The sequence below is a fragment of the Apus apus genome, chromosome 12 (genome assembly GCF_020740795.1).
Source record: "Apus apus isolate bApuApu2 chromosome 12, bApuApu2.pri.cur, whole genome shotgun sequence".
Lineage (NCBI taxonomy): Eukaryota > Metazoa > Chordata > Aves > Apodiformes > Apodidae > Apus > Apus apus.
This window is the reverse complement of record NC_067293.1, coordinates 20,155,088-20,179,264: the sequence shown is the minus strand read 5'-3', so window position 1 is coordinate 20,179,264 and position 24,177 is coordinate 20,155,088. Positions and strand designations below refer to the sequence as shown.

The 24,177-nt window shown below is 51.4% G+C and overlaps 1 protein-coding gene across 2 annotated transcripts in view; it reads left to right on the top strand.

Annotated features, from left to right (window-relative positions):
* The first annotated feature begins 8,149 nt into the window (after positions 1-8,149).
* Positions 8,150-24,177, top strand: part of AR (androgen receptor) — a 48,322-nt gene continuing 32,294 nt past the window's right edge. Inside the window, exon 1 of one of the 2 annotated variants that reach the window (XM_051630290.1) lies at positions 8,150-9,534. In XM_051630290.1, the coding sequence (XP_051486250.1) occupies positions 8,561-9,534 (974 nt within the window). In that variant the 5' untranslated portion in view covers positions 8,150-8,560. Of the gene's footprint in view, positions 9,535-17,642; positions 17,741-24,177 lie in introns of those variants that run through there. The other variant, XM_051630291.1, reaches the window with a different exon arrangement.

The following is a 24,177-nucleotide window of genomic DNA, read 5'->3' as shown; positions in this document are numbered from 1 at the left end:
GCTGAAAAAACTTTGGTGGGGAAACTTACCCACCCTTCAGATCTGCAGCCAGCCCACTGCTCAGTCTGGAGTGTTGCCAATTACGCAGAGTAAAGGTTGCAAAGAGCTGAATCTTGTTTTTGTGTTTGTTTTTTTTTAAATGCTAGAAGTGAGGGTGCAGGTGCAGGGGAAGATGAGTTATTTTCAGGCTCTTCTTCAGGCCCCTCCCAAACTGGCATGTCAAAGTTGCCCCTGTAGAACTGCAGAATTCTGTTTTCCAATAGTCACAGGGTCCAATAATTCTCCTCAGCCAAAGAGCTCTCCACATTTCCATGGTGCTGTTGGCGTCAGCAGGTGGGTGTTGGTGAAGGAGATGAATCCTGAGGGCAGCAAAGGGGTACACAAGCAGGGCCAGGACAGAGCTCCTGGACAGAAGGACTCAATTTAAGACCAAACCAGTGCTGGCTGCTGTTCATATTACTCATATCCCAAACAGCATGTGCCTGGCACACTTTCTTTGTGCTGTTTTCTGCTATGGCAAGTTCTGCTGCAAATCACTGACATGTAGAAAAATCTTTTAGCAGAAAGTAAGAAGTTTTCCCTCACTGTGCAAGACCCTTGTCCAGTGACACATGGTGGACACATGCTGAATTTTAAGCATAGAGGACTCATAGACTTGAACATAACAATTCTTTTGCCTAAGTTAACAGCATGTTAACTTAATGAGTGCTATTTGCTACACCAGGGCCTGAATGGTTTGAAAGGAGATGGCTACTGAAATTTTCAAATCCTGAAATCTTGCTGATAAAATATAAAATATTAAAATAAGAATGATGATCTCAGTGCTTAAGCCCAAAGAGAAATTTTGCAGACAAGGCTGAAACAAACATCTTGCATTTGATTTAAAAGCATGACTGTTACAAGCATTTTTGTGTGCAGTAGACAGGCACAATCAGCTTACTGAAAATGTGTGACTTCGTAGTAGAAAGGAACTGAAAGCTGCATACAAGATTTTCTGTCTGTGGTCAGAGTGGCAGAAGAAACTGTCAGACAATTTTTGATGACAGCTGCGTTCAACAGTAACTGACCATCCTCAATTTTCTGTTTGTTGTCCTTGAGCATAGCCTGAAGAGTGTTTATACCTGTCATCCTATTGTATCTACAGAGCATGGAACATTTTGAGCCAGATTCTAATACCAGGGGTTGCACTGAACAGCCCTGAAAGCACCTCCTTGGAGTAAGTTCCTACAGCACAGGACACAGACTAACTCACCTACCCAGGTACTAAGACTCTGCTGCTAAATCACACTCTAATGTGTTTAAGTCACACAAAAGAGAAAAGCTAATAAGATAAAAATTCCTAGTTAATGCAGTTAGAAAAGGCATCCCAAAGGATTTTATTCCTGAAGCAATTGCAGTGTGTAGTTAGATCCATGTATGAGTAGGTGTATAAATGCTGGGAACTGTGAGGCCAGTCCCTGCTCTCAGTGCATGTCATCTCTTACAGGCTGGTGGTGCTGGCATTTCCTTGTCACACTGTTTAATTTTACCCGTGGGGCAGTTCTCTCAGCAAGCTAAAAACACTGCACAAGGATGAGATCTATTTGAAGTTTGCTAAGATTGTGTCCTGGTAGCAAACTGCACCTTACCCACGTGTCTATGACAATCGTGGAACAAGGAGGTATGAAGCTGCTGCAAGAAACACCTATGCTCTTCTCTTCCTCATGCTCTGAACAGCCAAAGTCTTCTTGATCTTCCTAGCACTTGTATAATGTCTCCAGAGAGCATTTTCCTGTTACAAAACTCCTAATCTAATTCAGCTGCTTGCCAGGAAAAGCTGCCTTGAAGAATGACCTCCTCTGGCTGTCAGAAGGTGTGTGCTCCAGATGAATACAATGAAGTCTCCACAGGGACATTTTCACTGTCACACCAAGCAGCAGTAGCAGGTCATTGGGTCTGACTGGCTTTTTCCTCCATGGGGTAAGAATCCATCTCAGTCTGCCCACCCTGCTACTGGCAATTTCCCCCCCAGTGTCCCCGTGGCCCCTCCCCAGAGAGTGGCCGTGTGGTCCTGTCTCAAGGGGACAGCCACAGCATTTTAGGTAGCATGGCAAAAAGCAGCATTTCAGGAACTGAATTTTTGTTTGGTAAGGATTCAAAATGGTAAATGCTAATGAGGGCTGGAAGAGTCAAGCTTTTAACTTTGTGAGTCCATATTGAGAACAGCACCAAAAGCCCCTCTGGAATCAGCAGTGCAGAAACAAGCCACGTGCTTCAGGTAGGACGTGTTTATCCAACAGCTGGAGAGGTGTTATCAACATGGTGATGGGTTTTGTCTTACACCTTTTGCGGGCCAATAACCTACATTTTCTCCCTAAAGCACCTTCCATGGGCAAGTGAGGTCAGTCATTCAGGTGGGAAGAGGGCAGGGGTTCTAAAGGGCAGTGATGGACACGATCGGTATAAACATTGTCAGGCTTTTGATGTTAATGAAATAATGGTTTTTTCAATAGTAGCTGTCCTCTTGAGCTTGCCACAACAAAGCATGGAAATGGAAAGAGGGAAGTTGTTTGCTTACTTCTTTTTCATGGGAGGCAGAGTGCTGGGAGGAGGAGGGAAGGAGCCCTTGCTTGGCGAGGGGCTGGTGGGGCAGGTGGGTGGAGCCCCTGGGGAGAGCTTGGGTGGGTTCTCAGCAGGAGGGGAGACACCAGCAAACCTGTGTTTCAAAATGATTCCAGGAGCTCCACCCAGGTACAGCACACTGCTGCAAACCACAGGGACATGGTTTGAATAAAGCATGCTTAAAAGCTCAGAATTAAAATATGTATCTGATGCCTTCCATCTGTGTCTTTATGCACAAAGCAGCTCTGACAGTGGAGGAGCTGCACGTGGGTTCCTGTCCCAAGCTCTGGAATAAACGCTGCCTTCTCTCAGAGAAGCAAAGGGACAACGTGCTGCTGGAAGTCCTGCCCATCCCCCTGGCAGTGCAGGGCCTATTTTCTAGTCAATGCACATACAGCTTGCTGGTTATCTAAGTCGCTTGTGTACCACTGAGCCAGCAGGGTGTCCTGGCAGCCAGGAGGGCCAACCCTGACCTGGGGTGCATTAAGCAGAGCGTTGGTCAAGGGAGGTGATTGTCCTGCTCTGCTCTGCCCTGCTGTGGCCTCACCTCGAGCACTGCCTGCAGGTTTGGGCACCACCATATAAAAAGGACATCAGGAGAACCATGAGGATGGGGAAGGGTCTGGATGGGATGTCTTATGAGGAGCAGCTGAGGTCACTTGGATTGTTCAGCTTGGAGAAGAGGAAGCTGAGGGGTGACCTCGTTGACATGGTCCCTCACAGCACCCTTCTCTCTAAGTTGGAGAGATATGGGTTGATATGTGGACTGTTCAGTGTATAAGGAGCTGGCTGGATGGTCACATCCAGAGGGTGGTGGTCAAGGGCTCTAAGTCCAGATGGAAACCAGTGACAAGTCGTGTCCCTCAGGGGTCATTGGGCCCAGTGCTGTTTAATATCTTCATTAATGATGTTGGCAGTGGCACTGAGGGCACCCTCAGCAGGTTTGCTGATGACACCAAGCTGGGTGGTGTGGTCAATACACCAGAGGGACAGGATGCCATCCAGAGGGACCTGGAGAAGAGAAGTGGGCCCAGGTGAACCTCATGAGATCAGGAGGAAATTCTTTCCTGTGAGGGTGGTGAGACACTGGAACAGGTTGCCCAGGGAAGCTGTGGCTGCCCCGTCCCTACAGGTGCTCAAGGGCAGGTTGGATGGGGCTCTAAGCAACCTGGACCTTATAGTTACCTTCCAGTGCCTGAAAGGGGCCTATAAGAAGGCTGGGGAAGAGCTGTTCACAAGGGCATGTAACAATAGGACAAGGGGTGATGGTTTCAAGCTAGAGAAGGGTAGATTGAGGTTGGACACTAGGAATAAGTTCTTTAATATGAAGGTGGTGGATCACTGGAACAAGTTGCCTAGAGAGGTGGTGGGGACCCCATCCTTGGAGACATTCAAGGTCAAGCTTGATGGGGCTCTGAGCAATCTGTTCCAGTGTGAGATGTCCCTGTTTATTGTAGGGGGGTTGGACTAGATGACCTTTAGAGGTCCCTTCCAACCCAAGACTCTCTTTGATTCCGTGATTCTATGATCTTTAAGGACCCCTCTACCCCAAACCATTCTATTATTCTATGGTTCTATCATATGTTGTAATAAAAGCCACATGTACCTCAGTTAGAATGAAACTGGCTTCTGAAAAAATACCTATTTTCAGTCATGGCTAATTTTCCATCTAAATGGTGCACTACCCAGTTAGAAAAGCAAGCACCTGTGGGGAGATGGAGCAGGGGGGCCCTGTGCTGGCAGCCCCCAGGGAGCCACTGGCAGAGCTTGGCCAGTGCCACCAGCCAGGCCATGCTTGGCTTAGATCCATCAAAACCTGGGCTGGTGGGAGGTGTCCCTGCCCATGCAGGCGGGTTGGATTCTGATGATCTTTAAGGTCACTTCCAACCCAAACCATTCTATGATTCTATGAAAACCATCAACTTGTTTGTGCATCACTCCAAACATATTTATCGGGGTTAAACTGCAGTACTTTTAGATTGGATGTCCCCCAGATTTCTGACCTTGATGTTATTTTACACAGCAGAAAACATCATTTTGTAGTTTTTACACTCAGATGTAAAGAATAAAACCAAATACCACTGGAAGGTTCAAACAGATGGTGTCAGTATTTGTGAGACAGCAAAGCAAACCAGAATTATTTCAGCAGAATTATTGGTTAGCAATAAAATACAATCCAATGGATGAACATCTGAGCCTCAACCACCAACAGCCACGTGCAAGGGCCAAGCAAACATCTGCAACATGTTCTTCTTCCTCATCCCAAAGAAAAGGTTAATTTACAAGAAATGCACTTTTCTGAAACCTGCATGGGCTCATACTGCTGCTCAGTTCTCACTAATCTGTTAATTAAAACTACAGCTTAGCTTGCACACAGAAAAAAAATCACATTCAGAATTTTTCCTGATCTTGCCATAAACGAGGCCTGTTTTACTGTGTTAAAATACAGCTCTCAGAATTTCAGATGTAAGCTGAGATTATGGTTGACTTCTGAACCATAGAAAGTGATTTTTTAGGAAGGCTTTCACTCGGTTTTCATGAAACTGGTAAAAGAAATTTGAAAAGCTAAAGAAAGTTACATGGTAGTATTTGTAAGATTGTAACTGCAAGTAAACCACTCTGTGTTAGCAGTACAGGTTTATGTTTTTTTCATCAACCCAGTACAAGATCCCACCTGGAGAACAGTTCTGGAGCCTTCAACAGAGGAAAGACATAGAGCTCTTGGAATGAGTCCAGAGGAGGCCACGAAGATGATCCAAGGGTTGGAGCAGCTCTGCTCTGGAGACAGGCTGGGAGAGTTGGGGTGTTCAGCCTGGAGAAGAGAAGGCTCCAGGGAGACCTTAGAGCACCTTCCAGTGCCTGAAGGGGCTCCAGGAAAGCTGGGGAGGGACTTTGGACAAGGGCAGGGAGGGATTAAAACTGGCCCAGGGAAGCTGTGGCTGCCCCATCCCTGGCAGTGTTGAAGGGCAGGTTGGATGGGGCTTGGAGCAGCCTGGAATGGTGGGAGGTGTCCCTGCCCATGCAGGGGTGGGACTGGATGAGCTTTAAGGTCCCTTCCAATCCAAACCATTGTATGATTCTATGAAGTATAAATATTAAAATACATTAAGCCTTTAAAAAATAGCACATGTAGCCCTACACATACACATCCAGAAAATCCATTAACATCTAATAGTTTTTAAAAGAAACATGCAAACATCAGGAAACCAAAACACTTCCCAGATGCTTTTTCAGGAAATAAAGAGATAAAAAAAGAAAGAAAAAAAAAAAAAAAGAAGAATTACCAGCTTCTTCAAATTTATGTGAAGATCTAATCAGAAAAGTGCTTCTAAAATAATACATCTTAAGGACACAGGCAATCAGTTAAAACTGAAGTGTTGGCTCTGTACTCTGGGAAGAACATCAACCATTTTGCAGTCTGTCTTTATTCATGTCTGCTGTGATTAGCATCTCTCAAACCCTGGCAGCAAACTTCAGGTTGTGGGAGAATCCACACACCCACAGATGTTGCAAAGACAAGGAGAGGTCAGGAGAACAGTGAGAGCAGCAGCACAAGCACCAGCCCCAGGGACAGGGAGCCCGGAGACACAGCCAAAGGCCCAAATAGGTCCCAGCCCTGACAGAAAGGGCTGTTTGAACAGAGACAGTCTAACCTGGTCCCAGGTCTGCTCAGTGTGTTTCTTCCTTGGTGGGAATGGTGCTGTCAAACAAAGCTCTTACGTGGCTCATCAGAATCACACACATGAATAATCCACCTTCTGTTTACAGCACAAAGCCACTTGTTTATTAAATGATGCTACTCTACATCTCTGACCCTTAGCTTTTCTCAATACATTTCTTGACACTAATCACAAGATCCCTCCCCTTGATGTTTTCCAGAGTTCTTAGATTTTACTGCAGAGGCTGGACAACAGTTGGAGGCTGAATGAGCAAAGACACTATTATCTGCATGGATTAGAGGCAATAGCTAATTTTCTGAGATGGAGGGTTTGTTTTGGGTGTTTATTTTTCATCATTTACAGGGGATTCTATAATAAGGTTCAGTTGTCAATCCTGGCTTTGTGCCCCTAGGTTCCTGCCATCATTTCTGAAGTGCAGAGCAGCTTTGCAGAAAGCTGGGCCACTGTTATTACCATGTATCTGGTAGGAAAAGGGAGTTTGTACATTCATCTGTGTCCAAGAAAAAAAATTAGAGGTTCTTTGACCTAAGGGAATGAATCTTACAGAAAACCCAATTGGGGTTCTGCACCAGCTGTTTGAAACACTGTTTCCAGCTGTTGCACACTTACCTCTGCAGGAGCTGCTTCTCTCACACCCCTACCCTGCGAAAAGGCACTTCCCAACCTGGGTACACAAAGGACAGTTTGTGACATGGGTACCACTCAGCCACACCAACACCCTCCTTATCTCCACGGGTTTCCTTGCATCCCTCTGATCCTCCCATTAAAAACCAACTTGGTGTTCCACCACCCTGAAAGCCTGCAAGGTTTCTGGGCAGGGTCCTGGGCCCAGCACTGCCCGGCTGGCAGAAGCCAGGGCTGGCTGATGGGACAGGCAGTGCTGCTGTCCTCACCTTGCCCCAGCCCTGTTCTTCCCCCAGCAGCTGCTTTGCTGGCAGGAACTTAGGTTCTCTGGCCACTCAGGCCGTGGAGAGGACACTGCCAAATTTTGCTTGGCTCCACTTGGTCTTTTATTTTTATCTTCCATGGCTTGTAAAAATGCTTTTAAAAGACTGGACGTGATTCTTCATTTTCCCAACTGGTTCCACTTCTCCGTTTGCAACAAATTGTTCTCTTTATCTCCAGAGGAGTTGAAATTAATGGGCTGATTTTGACCCATCTCAAGAGAGGATGATTCCATCACCAGGGTTGCTGGGGAGTGGTGCCCACTAGAAGTTACCCTAGGACTGTTATTACAGGACCAGTAAGGGGAGCTCAAGCCTTGTTTATGGTAGGTCCTACAGTAATTATGTCTGCTAAGTAGGTCTTTTTCAACCTCGTGCGTGACCAGAGTGGTGGGAGGTAGGGACAGGGTGCACGGAGCTGCTGCTTCTTGCTGATGGCGAGTGGGAATTATTGCAAGACGCGGAGCAGAGGGGGATGGGAGCAAACTCTCCCTCTCGGTGAGGAGAGGCCGTCCAGCTCCCCCGGGGACCAAGTGAAAGGGGTGCAGGTATGAATCTTAGAATCATTAAGGTTGGAAAAGACCTTGAAGATCATCAATTCCAACCTTGGCCAGGCCCAGCTGGAGGCAGCTGCTGAGCACGGAGCGGGTTTTCTGAGGAATCCCGCCAGCCCTGTGAGCCCCGGCAGGGCGAGAGGAAGGGGACCGGGCCGAGCCTGCCCGGGCCGGGGGCGGGGGCCGGGGGGGCTGCACGGCCGCGGGAGTGGAAGGGGCGGCAGCCGCGCCCCCGGCCCGCACCTCCCGCTCCGCTCCGCCCGGCCGGGGCGCGCAGGGGGGCGGGACGGACGCTCGCCCAGAGGCCGCGGTGGCGGGCGCTGTCCCGGCAGGCCGGGCGGTCCCGTCCCACTCCGCCCGCGGCGCCGAGCCCAGAAATTGCGGCAGGAGGCGGCGGGCTGAGCAGCTCCGGGCCGCCCCCGCCCAGCTCGGGGAAGCCCAGCCGAGGGCAAGGCGGGCACCGCTTCCCTCCGCGCCACTGGATTAATTATTGCAGAGCTTCGAAGGGCGCCGGAGGCGCGGGGCGGTCTCCTCCGCCGCGCCTCCTTCCCGCACCGCCTGCCTCCTGCCCGCGCCGCCGCTCACACCGGCCGCCGGCAGCTGCCCCGGCAGCCGCACCTGCCCGCTCTGCCGCTCCCAACTTTTCCTGCCTGTTGCACGCACCGAGCATCCCGCCCGCACCGCCCCGGCGGGGATGGCAGCCGCGGGCCGGCGGGGCCGGTAGCCGGGCGGGCGCTCTCCGGGGCTCTCCGCCCTCGCCGCTGCCCCGCGCTCGGAGGACATGGAGGTGCAGCTGGGGGTCGGCCGCGTTTACCCGCGGCCGGGAGGCAGAACCTTCCGAGGGGCTTTTCAGACCTTCTTCCAGAGCGTCTGCGAGGCTTTCCAGGCGCCGCGGGAGGAGCCGGGAGGCAGCCAGCAGCCGCCCGCCTGCCCGCCCTGCTCGCCGAGCCCCCGGCCGCTGCCGGGCTCCCCCGCCGGCCCGGAGCCCCGTAGCAACGGGAAGGCGCTGCCGGGGGGCGGCCCCGCCATGGGCTCGCCCTTCCCCGGGGAGCTGAGGGAGTTGCTGTGCGAGGCTGGGGGGCTGCCGCTGCTGCCGCCGCCCGAGGCCGAGCCGGCGCCCCGGGAGGACCCGCTGGGTGACAGCGCCAAGCAGCTCTGCAGGGCGGTCTCGGCCTCCATGGGCCTAGCGCTGGAAGCGCTGGAAGCCCCGGCCGAGCCGCTGCCCCGCGAGGACTGCATGTTCGCCCTGCCCGCCGAGCCGCCCCGCGTTCCCCGCCCGCCCGCCGGGGACCCGCCGGGGCCGCCCACCTCCGCCGCCTTCCCCGCCGCCGAGGCCGCCCTAGCCCTGGAGCCGCCCGCCGGGCCGGGGCTCTACCGGGGCTCCCCGGGCCCCACGGCTCGGCTGCCCCCCGGTTTCGACCCGGTCCCGCCGCCCGCCCGCGTCAAGCTGGAGAGCGCGGCGGGGCCGGCGGCCGGCGGCGGATGGGGCCCCCCGTGCCGCTACGGCGCGGAGCTCGCCCAGCCGGGCCCCTGGGCCACCTTCTTCGCCGAGGAGGGGCAGCTCTACGGGCCCTGCCCCGAGCCGCCCGCCGGGCCCTTCGGCTGCGGGCGCGGACCGGCCGCCGAGACCGCCGAGCTCCCCGTCGACGGATGGTACCCGGCGGGGCGGACGCCCTTCGCCGCCCCCGCCGCCTGCATCAAGAGCGAGCTGGGGCCCTGGCCCGAGGGATACGCTGGCGCCTACGGCGATGTTCGGTGAGTACTTGCCTCCCGCCGGCATCGGTACCACGCGTCCCGCCGACGCCGGCATCCCGCACCCCACCGGGATCGATACCCTACATCCCACACCCCGCCGGTACCGGCATCCCGCATCACGCATCCCACCGGCTCCCTGCCGGCATCGGTGCCCCGCATCCCGCCCCCGTCGGCACTGGCATCCTGCATTCCGCACCGCGTATCCCACCGGCACCCCGCGCCCCGCCGGCACCGGCTTCCTGAATCCCGCCTGCATCCCGCATCCCGGTGGTCCCGCCACCCTCCGCAGCTGCTCCTGCGCCCGGCTTGCTCACCGCTCCGCTGCCGGAGCCTTCCCTTGTACCGACGCGCTGTCGCTTGTGACTTGCCAGGCAAGATTGTACCAGAAATACGGCGGTGAACTCCCGGTTGTCTCCGCCGTCCCCTGATGCGCTGATCTCATGTCGTTGCGCGTCTGTTCTCCCCCTGCTCGCGGCTGCTGGCAGCGTGCGGGAACCGGGACGCTGTACAGACCGATCCTGAGACCCAGCTAAAGATCTCCCTGCTCCTCGCTCCGCCGCCAGCCAGAGGGACCGGGAGGGAGCTGAGCTGCTGAGTGTATGGGCAGAGAAATACTGCGTGTGCTTTGGAGCTGTTTTAAGTACAGATGGAAGATACGTTTTAAAGTAGAGATAGAAGGGTATTTAGGAATACGTAGAGGAGGGAAGGTGTATGTGTTTGAGAAGAAGGGTTTGGTCAGAAGTAATTGTACCTGGTGGGTTAGAATAAAAAGAAAAAACGGGATTAATGGTCTCTGTAAAATAGGTGTAGACAAGCAAACAGTGGGCATACTGCATCATCACCTTTCATCGTGGCAAAGTGTGTTACTGTGTGAGGGAATCGCTTCAGCTGGTGGGAACAGGAGGGAGAAAGTGTCTGCAAAAGGATTTTCTGCTGGCTGGGAGGCAGCTACGGGCACAGCCGGGGTGTTTGCCGGGTGGGGTTTCACATCCACATGCTCACCCTGTGGTGCTCTGTGGTGTTAAGTTTCCTCTTTAAATTAGCACAGGGCAAATGCGTTACACTTCTCTGCTTGTTTTGCTGCTTTGGAATGTTCACAGCTTTATTTCTGTAATCATCATGCACAGAACAATTTACTTGGGGATTTTATGAGGAAGCTGAGAGCCTGGCAGAAAAAAAAAACAAACCTGGGATAAAAGTAAGAAGAGGTAAAAATGAGTCCAGCTGTGAGTGTTGTACCGGTGGCAGGAGGTGTGTGTACCCTGTGTGTGTTCCTCTGGAGTCTGGGTAAATCTCTGCTTCAGTCAGTGCAGAGTGAGCTGGGATGACTAAAGCTGGAGAAGTTCCCCTGCCCAGGTGCTGTGGGTGGCTGGTGCAGGCTGAGGACAGCAGCAAGCTGGGCCATGGAATGGAGGGTCTGCCTGCGAAGCCAGTGCAGTCAGACCCCACACAGGCAGGGAATGTCTCTGAGGAGAACAGCTCTGGGCTTACGTGGTGGGCAGCAGGCAGTCATGGGGTAAATTTTGCATCAACCTTTCCTTGAAGATAAATGATGTCTCTCCCTTATTCCTGTGGGATTTGCTCTATCCTCCTATTCCTTATGGCTTGGTTCAGCCTGCTGCACCCGTGTCTGTGCTTCCTCTGGCCCAGCAGCTGCTGCTGGCAGAGGTCTGGGTGGAGCTAGCACAGAGAGGTTTTAAAATACCATTTTCTTGCCTTTTGCACTTCATTGCTTGAACAGCACTACCTGGCTGCTGCGAGAGAGCGACGGGCTGATGGTATTTAAACCTCTGCCTGTGCTTGGATGCAATTTTTAAATGCTTTGAGCAAAGTGGAACACTCCTTTGTGGTCTGGCTGAAGCTGTGTGGGTTAATTGCTGCCAGGTTTATATTTCATCTTAGCAAAATATCTGTGAACTCCACAGTGTGCTGCCTGTTGACTGCTGTGGCATTTCATTTTCTCCTGGGCATGGAGCAGTGCCAGGGCTGTGAGCAGCCTCTGCTGCAGCTGGAGCTGATGGCAGCAGGATTCTGTCCCAGCTTCCAGCAGCATTCCTATGCAAAGAGGGTCAATGGAGCAAGAACTCTTTATAGTGAAGTTTCCTCACCGAAGAATGGTCTGCTTTGGACCTGGGCTCCCCTCCTAGCTTCCTCCTTGCTTAGGTTTAAGTTCCTGCCCTGTGTGGTGTTGCACAGAAAGCTTTACCCCCTTAGCCTTGGAAAATGTACTCAACGTTTTCTTTGTGAGTGGTGGAAGGTCCCCTGCAGCTTTACCAGCCAAAGGAGATTTATGCTTCGGATCCCTGTGCTGCTGCAGTTCTAGCAGTGGTGGCTGCAGATGCAGCCCAGTCTTCTTTTAAGAATAAGGAGTATTTTTAAGTGTGTTGCTCCTATTTCTTTCCCTTTCTGAAGGGTCCTTCTTTGTGCTAGAGAGACCATGTCTCTTCCTTCCAAGGTGAACCTCTCTTCAAACCCCAGCTCTGCCCTGGTGCTATCTGGGTCAGGTATAGATTGGTAGTTCTGAAGTTAGAGGCACACACTCCTCTTCATATATGGCACTAAAGCATGAAGAGTTTATTAATAGTTTGGTGGAGCTGTTTATATTTTCCCTTCTTTCCCTTTCTTCTTTCCCAAACTACTCTTGATTTGGGTTTGGGGTTCCAAATAGAAGGTTGGGGTTACCTCTAAAGCTGTGAGAGAGGGAGGCTGGATTGCTTGAGGGGTCATCCATGGAAAGTCAGGGACAGGCACCCACCTTGCCCTGGAATACAGTGTGCACAGCTTGTACAGCTACTCAGGTGTTAATAGGTCTGAGGGGACTGAGGGAGATGCTCCTGGACTGGAGCCCTCTTCTCTGTTCCCTGGCATGGCCGATGGTGTCTGGGCACGGGATGCAGGGTGGGACCAGTGCAGATCCGTGACTGCTGCCTTCTCCTTTACTTTGTCAGAGGGGGAGATTTCTCTAGGTTTGGAGGCACTGAAACATTGCTGAGGAGGCACAGTAGGCTTTAGCACTATTTGGTTTCATTTAAAGCTTTTGTTACGGTGTACCTGATTGTGCCAGGAATGCTTATGTTTAACTAACAAATTAATCCAAGCTTTTGTTACTCTGTGGAGTTACAGCTGTTTATCTTTGTGCTCTAGTCACTACATGATTATTACCAGCAGTCTCTGAGGTGGCTAAATAGCCTGTTTTAAGCGTGAGTGCAGCACTGATAGAATAAATCCAAAGCCATGCCATCAAACTGACTTGTCTGATCAAACCACAGTGGTGGGTGAGGGATGCAGGCTACTTGGATTAAGCTAAAATGGAATCAGAGCTGTTACTGAAGCAATGTAAAACTAAGGTGATAAATGAATTTAAGGGGTAATTGGCTCAGAAAAATCTAGTTGTCCCTGTAGTTCCAAATGTTTGTTAAGTGGCATTTACTGTTACCACTCTTACCTGTTTGGTATCACTGTGTTTGCTGGTCACACATGCCTACAGATTCCTTTCCCTGGTTGGGTTGCAACCAGCTTGGGTGAGTGCCCTGTGTTTATTCATCACCTGGCTGAAAGGCTGTATAATCTTTTTGTGGTCATGTCTGTAATTGTGATACCACTTATAGATAAAGCCTGTCATAATTTCTGCCTGCTGAAGGAGAAGATAAGATACTGATAAAAAGATCAAGAGTGGGTTATTACACTAACAGGTGAAAGAAGGTAGGAGGCTGTTCCCAGGGCTGCCCATGCTCCTGTACCCAGCTGTTGGCCCATCCCCTTCCCCAGTAGAGGTCTGGGGATCCAGACCCTCAGCTCTTCACTGGTGGGGCTCAAAAGCCCTTGGGAAGGGGATGACCCCTCTGTCTGTGTTGTCAGGATGACCTTTCTGCTCAGGTGAATGGCGATATGATTTAAATATTTCTCTTAAAGACAAGCTGGGCAAGGAGCAGTGCTGCTCCTGAAGCCTGTCCCTCTGGCCAGCTTTGTCAGACGTACTTGTGGTCTCATTTAGTGTGAATTGGCATGATACCAGGTGGTGACAAACACTCATCTGTCCTGGCTTGAGTTTAAGGTTGTGAAACAAGTGATACTCTGGGGTAGGGTAACTGGGGTTGTGGGGATGTCCAAGTTCTGCTCAGGCCTTGTTTGTGCAGGTCGAGAGCAGGTGCAGCGATGCCCTGACAGCTGCAGGAGTGGCAGGGTGGGCGCTGCTGGTGTCCCCCGTGGCTGGCCTGCTGGTCACAGTGGGTGCTGTTCTTTTCCTTGCTCCTGAAGAGCTTCTGGTTGAAGGATTGTGACCTGCAAGCTAAAGTTAATCTGTTTTGTTCCACGTTTAGTTGGTTGACTTGCTTTCATTTTGAGGGTCATGATCGATTTAGTCTTTCCCATGAGTTAGTTTTCATTTAAACTGTTAAATGAGATGATCCTTTTTCAGTCAGCCCACGGCTGCTCCTGCAGCATGGAGCAAGTGATTCCTGGAAATCTCTGCTTTCAGCCCCTTGCTTCAGGCTGAGGAACGTGTAGGACAGTCCCGGCCAGGATTGCAGCAGAAACACTGTAGCCAGGCTGTGGATGCCAGATGCCATCGCCAGCCCCCTCAGACCAACCGCCCTCGCCCCTGTGCCCAGGACCCTCCAAGGCCGCACTTGGATCTGGGCAGGAGATAACAGCTTACTCTGTGTCCATGCCAGGCGGGCACCTTTGAGTTGTGTGCTCCTAGGCGAGCAGGAGATAAACATGCAGTGCTTCAAGAGCAAATTTGGCTGGGCAGTTCAAGGAAAACACGCAGTGGAAAAGCGATCTGGTCAGAAGTTGGAGTCTGTGCGTGGTGGGAAGGGATGGCTTTCACAAGCCTGATCCTAACTGGGAGGAAAACTGGTAATGTTGCCATATCCTGCAGGAAGACATTCCAAAATTTCCTAAAACATTGGAAATTTTTGTAGTCATCTGGGATCATTTTGTTTTGGTAAGATGAAAGCAGCTTCATTTCAGAGATTTAAAAATAAACTGTAGCAGAGAGCAGTAGTTCAGTTCTTTGCATTTTTCATTCATGTTAATTACATTTTTATCTTAGCACTGAGCTTCATTCATGTTTTATAAATTGCTTATTATGAAAAGGCTGTTCTAATTTGCCATTTCTGTATTAGCAATTGTTATTCTCATTGGCTTTCAGTCTGGACTTGGCACGCTCACTCATGGCTGTGCACTGGGCTGTTTGGTTTGAAATGGGTACTTCCCACTTGTGATTGTAGGCTAAAATTACAAAGTTAAATATGAAAGAAAAAAAGTGGTATTTTATCATCCAGTGGGACATTTTATCAAGTGAGCATTTACTGAAATAAAACTATTCTGTGGGAGACTTTCTACTACTTCTAGTAAAACCCGTTTGTTTCTCTGAGCTGCTGTGGCAGATTCCAAAGACCTGTGCAGTGGTTGTAGGACTCCAAGAGTTAAATGTTGGAGATATATGGAAAAAATAAAGATCCCCCTTGTACAGCCATTCAAGGCCTGAGGCCTGGCAGCATCGTGCCCCTGAGATCATTGTGCCCACCCCAGCCAGGGTGGGCTGAGGGAGCTGGTGCTCCTGGGCAGCCTGGTGCAGCTCAGCTGGTGTGGTCCAGCTTGCAGAAATCCTGACATAATTCCCAATAATCCTGACACCTCCTCAGATACCTGAGCTTTTAAGGATCATTTCAGTGTTTGGGACATTGCGAGATGATCTACATGCCTTGAGATGTATCAGCTGTTTTGCTTTATTCCCCCCATTCCTCTGTAGCATTTTTGGTGTTAGCAGCCTTGAACATATTTGCAAGTGGAAGAAATCCAGCACAGCATCAAAAGCCAGAAGACAGTGCTAAGCAAGAAGCATCAGATGGACCTGGCTGCTTGGAGGGTTTATGAGATATGGTCTTTTCCTCCTCTTCAGTTTACTTCAGTATTTTTTGCAATCTCAAGTGACATTTCTTGGTTTTTTAAATTCTGCACTGGCAGCTGTAGAGTTCCAGCCTCTGCCACAGCACATGTAGCAGATGCAGCATCTTTCCCCCTTTGATATCAGCACTGTTTGGGGGGGCACCACCTCTCTGAGACAGCGAGGTGGGAGAGGTGGGAACTCCAGGCAGTGGTGCCTGTTTGTTCCTCAGCTTTTCTTAAGGTTTCCTGCAGTGTTTCTGCTTGCTTGAAGAATATTTTCTGCAAAAGGGACATCTGCACCAGAAACTGACACAAAGCTGATGCTGGGAATACTGGCTGAGCTGGGCTCCTGACCAGGTGAGAACATCTGTAGGTTTGAGGCTTGGGGTGGTGCAAGGCAAGGGAAAAGACCATAGAGATGGTGGTAATTTTTCCTCGTTCAGTCGCTCCCAGGATTTTGAGATGCTGGTTGCAACAACAGGGCTGGCAGTGCTGGTGGGAACAGGTGGTGAGATGGAGCTCATCAGCTCAGCTGTGGTGTGTGGTGGTGGGGCTGGGGGTGTGTGCTCTGCTGGTGGGACAGCTGGGCAGCTTTGGGACAGCAGCCTTCAGCTGGTGCGTGGGTCCCTGGGGACCTCTGGGCTGCTTTAGGTTTGGGGGATGCTGTACAGGGGGGCCCAAGGGGAACGGAAGATGATCAGTGACTGTTTTATCCCTTCATCCTTTGGTTGGAGTGAAGTGCTCTGTCAGTGCCACAGTGTCCCTGGAGGCTTTCCCAGCTCTCTGTGGGGTGGATGGACATGGTAATCTGTTGTGTCAAGATTCAGAGTCAATTACTCTGCAGAGTTTGTTTAGATCAGTCAGCCTGTCACAGGCTTCAGGAGACTGAGGAGCCTGAAAAGCCCCTGAGGGCACAGCCTGGCCTGAGCCAGCTGCTCCGCTGCTCCTGGGGCCTCCAGGAGCGATTCCTCCTTAGCAGTGAAAGGCAAGGAGTATCTCCCTCACGGGGAGGCAGAGGTTTGTGCCCACATGCAGACAGATGGTGTGGTGGCCACATCTGTGTGGTTGAGTGTTCCTGGCCTTTGAGTTGAGTAACCTCCAACAGCCCCAGGCTAGCGCTGGAGGCTGAATGCTCCGCTCGCTTTCCCACAGGGGAAGAAAGCAGTTGGGTCACTTAGGGATTTTTACTCACACAGGCTGGTGTCTCTAGTATCGACAGCCACTGCACACTGTGAGGACCAGGACTGGCTATATATTTTAATGACGATAGTGGTATGAGTAAGCTCATTAAAATAAAGAGGAACTGGTCCAGTTGTCATGGCAAAGACTCTTGACGGAGGTTCTGCATCTCTATTCCCTTTCACACTGACTGTCTTCTCTGCTGACCTGCCTGTGCTGGCTCTGCCACGCAGCCAGGTCCAACTTCAGCTTCACCCTTCTGCCAGCTCTGCACCTGGGGCAAAGCAAAGGAGGAGCTGCCAGGAGAGCCCCAGGGCCCGGGGTCCCTCAGGTGCCACCATGCTGTGATCACTGGCTGAGCTGCCGGCAACCGGTGGTGCTGGTGGTTGTTGCAACATGTGTTTGGAGTTTATTCTGCTTTTAAAAGAATAATTACAGCCCTGACTCTTCCCATGAGTATTTTTAAGCGTAGTTCAAGGTATTCTGTAACAGCAATAAAAATACTACAAGTAACAGTACTTGGTGCTTTTATGCCACGTTTCTTCTGAAGCACTTAGGAGCAGCAGTGCATTTAGCCTCCAGGCAACCAAGCAAAGGAAGTATTATTCATCTTCTGTAGATGGAGGGAGATGAGGTTTGTCACAAACTGGTGGCTTTTGGCAGCTCCCACTGGAGTGGCTGTGGGCACTGGCAGCTCTCGGAACTAGGTTCCCAGGGGGGTTTGGGCTCAATTTTGGGAGAGAATTCTGCAGAAGTGTACTTTGTGTGCTGGACTTTGTGTCCTGTCAGTAGTCCCATTTTCCTTAGCAGACCTGAGTGCTGTCCTCAAGGATGCCTGAGCCCAGCCAGCTCCTGGGTGCTAAGACAGTGTTTGCAGGAGGGGGGGTTATAGGAGTGCACTGTCTCACCTTGGGGGACCTGGGTAGGACACTCCCCAGGGACTGGTCAGGTGGGAGGGGTAGGATGGGCTCTCCTGCCTCTGCATTTCATAGATGTAATGCCATCTGAGCAGAAGACAGAGGAGTAAGGTCAGCCATGCTCCTCTGTGATTCGAAACTGCCCAGGTCCCGCTCTGGGGAGGCCTTTTGAAATGCTGAGAACAAAGTCAAGTGTTGATGTGTCCTCAGAAGGGGTAAGAATAAATTGTTGGGACTAAGATCACAGATTAAGGGATTTTGCTGTAGTAGAAATAATTTTAAAATATAGCCCAGCTCTACAGGTATTTATAGCTGCTGCCCTTTCCCTGGGCAGTGGGCTGCAGTCCCACTGGAACGGGAATTGGATGCCACCCGGCTCTGGGCATCTTGAGTATTCATCCACCCGGGGTGAATTACACCCAGGAGCTTTGCAGGTCTCCTGGTGACTTTTCTGTGCAATAAAGAAGTAGAATGGAGCATGCTGTAATAAATAAGGAACAATCCCCAGTGGAGAGCAGTGGATAAAGCTGTGTTTTTGCTGGGTGCCTCTGCTGCACTGCTGAGGGGCTGTGTGTTGCCATGGGCCACGTGGAGCTTCTGGAGATGGCAGGCAAGGTGGCTGCTGCTTCCACAGCAGCTCTGAGAGCAAAGGATGTGTCTGAAATAAGGCTTGGGAAGTCAGTGCAGAACCACCAGTACTGGGACATGGACACTGTTTGTGCAGGGCATCCTCTGCTGAGGGTGGGCTGCAGGCATCATCCTGGGAGGGTTTCATGGTGTGTGCCCATGGTGGGCTCTGGATCTGTGCCATGGAAAGCTGGGCTGCTCAGGACACCTGTGCTGTGCCCTGGGTTGGCAGAGCCCACCGTGCTGAGCCAAGTGCTGAGAGTGGCCTCAGCACACCGTGCAGTGCCCCTGCTGCTGCTCGTGCCCCATGCCTGGCCACGCTGGTGATGATTGATCTGTAACTCCCTTGGGGTTGTCCTGTTCTGGGTTGGAAGTGGGACTTGGTGATCCAGGCTGTCCAAGGAGGCGGTTGAGCCACCATCCCTGGAGATAATCTAAAAAGACAGATGTGGTGCCAGGGAACAGGGTTTAGTGGTGGATGCGGCAGAGTTAGGGTAGTGGTTGAACTTGATGATCTTGAAGGTCTTTTCCAACCAGAATGATCCGTGATACTGTGATTAACTCCTTTAATGGCTGTGGCAGGTGTCTGACAGCCGTGCTGGGGGGGATGCATGTCCCTGGGTGCTGGCCACCTGATCCGGGGTGCCAGTGCTGCTTGTGAAGCTCAGGGTTAAGCTCTTGCCAGGGTCTGGTGGTCTGACATGCTGGTGACTCGTCTGAGGACAGGTGGGTGCAGGCTGGTGGGTGCCCTCTCCCTACGTACCCATGTGCTCCTGTGGGCACCAGAAACTGTGGGGCTGGCTGCAGGCAGCAGCTTTGCAAAGAGCCCCTGGGGTAAATCCTGTGTTACAGCAGCAACCCCATCCGTGCTGGCAGACCACTGCCCACTGGGTGGTCCTGGAATTGCTGCCACCAGGAACAATCCCCAGAAATGCTGGAGGGGTGCCTGCAGATTTCCTAGAATGTGTTCTATGGAGTCTCTGGGAGTTCAGTTCCTGGGAGGAGGTGGGAAAACCTCTCCCCCATGTTCTCACTGGCCAAGGAAGGCCTCAGAGGGCTTCTGCTTCTGTTTCCCAAGATGATACTTTACTTCTTTTTCTGGTGTTTTCTCACCACCCTTCAGCAGTTTGTCTGCTGTTACATATTTTAGCTGCATTAGCTTCTTTGCTGGTTAGAAATGCAGGGAAAAAAAATGCTTTGACCTTGGCCTGTGTGCTGAGAACAGAGTCCAGGCACAAGATTTTTTTATCAGTACTTTCCTAGTGAAGGCTCTTGCCTCCTCCCCCTCCCTGCCTATCTGGAGCGGGCAGCAGCAGCAGCATCCACACATCTCCTGACGTGCTTGGGGGAGGCTTTGGATGGGCTATCTCAGCAGCTTCTCATTCCTCTTCTAAAAGAGAGAAAAGTGATTTGTGTGCATACCAGGTGAATTGCTTTCATCTGGGGGGCAATTAGGTGCACTGAGTGGAAAACTAAATACTGTGTGCAAATATTATTCAGATATCTGCATTTTTTCTTGGGTCGTGTGTGTGTGTGTGAAGATGTCTCCTTCTGCTCACATGTGTATTCTCTTCTTCTCCAAATAACCCCCTGGCCCTCAGCCTGCAGCTGTGCCTCTGCAGATGCTGAGGAGACATGGAGAGATGGGCACTTTGTGCCCTCCTGTCCATGGAAGCAGTGCTGGTCACTGGTCCCCCCCGGTGGGATGGGGCTCTGCCAGCCTCTGTGCAGGGACATCAGAGGGGTTGGCATGAAACCAGCATCACTTGTTACTGCTTGAACATGAGGTTGAGAACTAACCCTCCAGGTTACCTCCATCTCTTCTGCTGTCCTGAAGTGCCGGCTTTGTTCTATGGGGTGGATCTAGATGGCACATGTCCAGCTCGTCTGAAGCCTGGAGCTGTGGGACCCAGGGGACCATGTCCCCTCCTCAGCTGGCTCCAGGCTTTGTCCCCGTGTGTGCTCTTATGCTTCAGGACATGTGAGGTCATCCTGATTTTGCTCAGCCCTTTCACATGGATTTAGCTTTCTGCTTTGTATTTACTTGCTTTGTTTTTATGTGTCCCCTGGAGCTGGAGAGGAAAGTCTTTCCTGATGATACAATCTTCCATTTGCAAAGAAATTTGTTACTTCCTGATGTGCTCCTGAGTCCCCAGGAACATCTTTAAATGGTTAGAAAAAAAAACAACAGCACGGGGATTTTTTCTTCTCTTCCTTGTTTGCAGCTCAGCCTGTGCCAAGTGCCAGGACCTTGGTTCTGGGCTGTTGCGAGGGTGGTTTGAAGGAGGAGCAGAGCAGGGCAGTGCTGGTGGGGATGGAGCATCCTCCTGCCTGCTGGGCTGAGGTGGCAGCTGAGCAGGGTCTTTGGGGCAGCTCTTCTCCCTCTGTTCGGCTCACTCCTGGATTTGTCAAGTTAATGTGTGAACACTGGGATTATGGCTGAGTCCAGGCCCCGGCAGGGATGGGATGGCAGCCTGAGGTTAGCAGGGTGGTAGGCTTGTCTCTCTGGGTGCCTGTTCCAGCTGATAGAGGGGGCTCCACGTGTCCTGTGGGGATCCCCTGGGATCAGTGAGGATCTGTTTGCTTCCCCCACATGGGCACAGGGCAGGGCTGGAGGAGATGATGGGGCTCATCCCCCCACACACTCTCTGGCTTTCCAGGAGTTGGGGTCAAGGCAGGTGTTCAGCAGCTTTGGCAGCTTTGTCCTGAGATGACTACCTTGCTGCTTGCTTAAAAGAGAATTGAGAGAACACTCTCAAGGCTAGGAGGCCTAAAATTAGATGTGGCATCTGTGTTTTGGTTTGTAGGCGGGCTTAAAAGAAAACGGTTCCTGGATGCTTTCATTCCTTGCCTGCTCTGCAGAGGCAGACAGGGAGCTGGGCCTAAGGGCGGCTGCAGAAGCACCTTGTCTCTCTCTGTTCAGTGCTGTCCAGTGGGGCTGGCACGTTGGCAGACTTTGGTGTCTGTCTGTGGTCACGGGGGGACCTCCCACACACGCTGGTCACCTGGGATCAGCCAGTTGCTGCTGCCTCAGGGTTCTGCCCTCTGTGTTTCCCAAGAAGTGCTTCCAGCCCCTAAAATGACAGCTCTGGCTGTCTGTGCATCACTAAAATAATGTACCAGCATCAAGGCAATGTTTCCTGGGACTGAGCTGGGATGCCCTGGGCTGGCCAGAGCATGCCACCAGGGTTTGTACCAGCATATCTTGCTGCTTGCCCCCACAGCCTGATGCAGCTGTGTGCAGCTGTGAGCCATGGGCACGCGTGGCTGTCGAGCAGCTGCCAGGGAGGGCACGGCCCTGGAGCAGGAGGACCTGGCTGGATGTTAGCTGGTTGGTGTGGAATGCTGAGGAATTTGCCTCTGCACTGCCTCTGCTGCTGAGATCAGGGCTGAGAGTGCCAAGAAGACCATAGATACATGAAACCTTCCTTAAAATTTGTTTGTTTACTCTTCATGAGATGACTCAAAGCATGCTCTGCTTTGAGGGCATGGGGAGATGATATTGTTGCATAAGTTGTGAAGTGTCTAGAAAACAAGTGGTTTGCCAGCAGAGCTGAAGAGAACTTTTGCAGATATAGCTTATACCCACTTCCAGACATAATAAGTAAAGGCATTTTTATGCCCCTGCAGCTGTATCTCTGGAATGGTTTAGTCTTGGCATAAACATGCCTAAAAATAAAATGGTTCTGTCAGAAAGTTACGGCACCGGCTGCAGTTCCCACCAGGGCCATCCTGGAGACCCACCAGACCTAGCAGGTCTGGCTCATGTGTGTCCCCTCCGGTTGGCTGCCTCTGATACCAGTGGTATTTGTGGTCTTCTCATTTTTCCATGCTGGAATCCTCCACTGTCTGCCATCTGTCCCTTTTCAGCTCATGCTTCATCCAGTAGGGAAATAAAAATGCAGAATTTGTGGCACCGTTTCCTTGGCAATAATTCCACTGCCAAGTGAAGTGGGGAAAAATATTCTGTGTTTAAAATACCTGTGTCTGGAAGTGAGTCCTGACATCCCTCAGCAAGGCAGCTGGGAGCCTTCCTATTATGGCAGCAGTACTGGGGGGTCTGAGGTCTGAGTGGGGCAGGGGGGGCTCTGGTCTGCAGCCCCTGTTTGCACTGACTTGTTCTTTGGTGGAATAACCAGGATTATCAGACAGGTTTCCATGAGTTCCTGCAGAGGAGCCCTGCAGAGCAAAGGCAGGTGCTGTCTCTGGCTGCAGAGCTGATGGGAAAGTTTGTCCTAAGTCAGAGGAAGGCTGCTAAGCACATGTCATAAGTGGGGCAAGGTGTGGAGCCATATTCCCAGTTTCTCATCATGGAAGAACATGGAAGGTTGTGTTTGCCAGAGTGGTCAGTAAAATATCGTGGTGGGTGGTTCACAGGTTCTGCTGGTGTCTTAGAGGAGGTCGGGCTCCCAGCAGGAGGCAGTGCCTCAGCACCAGTTCACTGTGTTGGTAAACCAGCTCTGGAAAGCAGAGAAAATCCCATTTATGCAGCCAGTTCAGTTCAAGGGCAAGTCATTAAAAATGGAAAATGATTTGGAGCTGAAAAAAAAACAAAAAATGGGGGAGGTTTTCTTCCAACCCTTGCAGAGAATGAGGCATGAGAAAATGGTATCCAATGACTATTGAATCTTGGAGATACCTTAGAAAAGGGCCAGTCAGCAGAGTTTGCAATAAGCCTTGCTTGGGTTTAGTAGTCAATTGATTTGAAATACTGCCTGCTTTGATAAGCAGGAGAGCAATTTAAAATGTTCACATTTCCATAGAATTTATGGATCCATTTGAATGCAACTCGACACGTATCACATAAAATATGAACCCAGCACCTAATAAATAAGAAAGATGTCATACACCATCTTCTAAATTACAGAATCACCTTGGTTGGAAAAGACCTTCAAGATCCTCAAGTCCAACCATCAACCTAACACTGACAAGTCCTTAACTAAACCATATCCTTCAGTACTATGTCTATATGACTCTTAAATCCCTCCAGGGATGGTGGCTCCACCACTGCCCTGGGTAGCCTGTTCCAATGCCTGACAACCATTTTGGGGAAGAAATTCTCCCTAACATCCAGTCTAAACCTCCCCTGGGGCAACTTGAAGCCATCACCTCTTGTCCTGTCACTCTTAACTTCATTGAGCAGACCTATCCCCACCTCTTTCCAACCTTCTCTCAGGGAGTGATAAGGTCTCCCCTCAGTCTCCTTTTCTCTAGGCTGAACAGCCCCAGCTCCCTCAGCAGCTCCTGGTAAGACATCTGCTCCAACCTCCTCATCAGCTTTGTTGTCCTTCTTTGGACACACTCTGGAAGCTCAGTATCCTTTCTGAATGGAAAATCAAAAGTCATGGCAAACTGTACGATTGCTTACAGAAAAGAAAAAAACAACAACTGTATTTGCTAAGCAGAAGTCTCTTGCTAATGAAAATGACTGTCACATCCTCTGCAGAGGCTTCAGCATGGCCCAGTTTAAAATGAACACAGAGGGGTTGAGATGCTGGAGGTGATGGTGTCTGCTCTGACTTCAGCGCCTGAGGGACCTGGCCCGGGGGTTCCCCGTGGTGTGGGGAAGCTGAGGCTGGTGCAGGAGGTGTCTGTGGGGTGGAGGGGGGCTCTGCTGGCCCCCCGCAGGGCTGACCAGGGTGTGTGCAGGGGGAGCTGCCGTCGGTGCCTCGGGCCTGCCAAGCCCCGCGGTGCTGGATCATCCCCCCTCCAGCAGCTGCTGTTGTCAGTTGGAGGCGTGGTGCTGCTAGGCTGATTGGCCAAGTGGTATGTGGAGTTACCTCGGGGGCTGAGGCTGGTTTACCTGAGGTGCTTTGCCTGTGCTCCATCACTGGACACAGGTCTGTTGGTGCTGGCCACGGGCCTCTCCTCATCCCTGGGTCCTGCCAGTGAACGAAGAAGTCTCACAGCAGGTACCGTTCTGCACGGGCTTTGGGAGCAGGAATAGGGACACCTGTCTCATTTATAAGTGCAGTGCTGGCACAAAGATCCTTGTGCTGTGGAAGCAAAAGGAACATTAATCTTC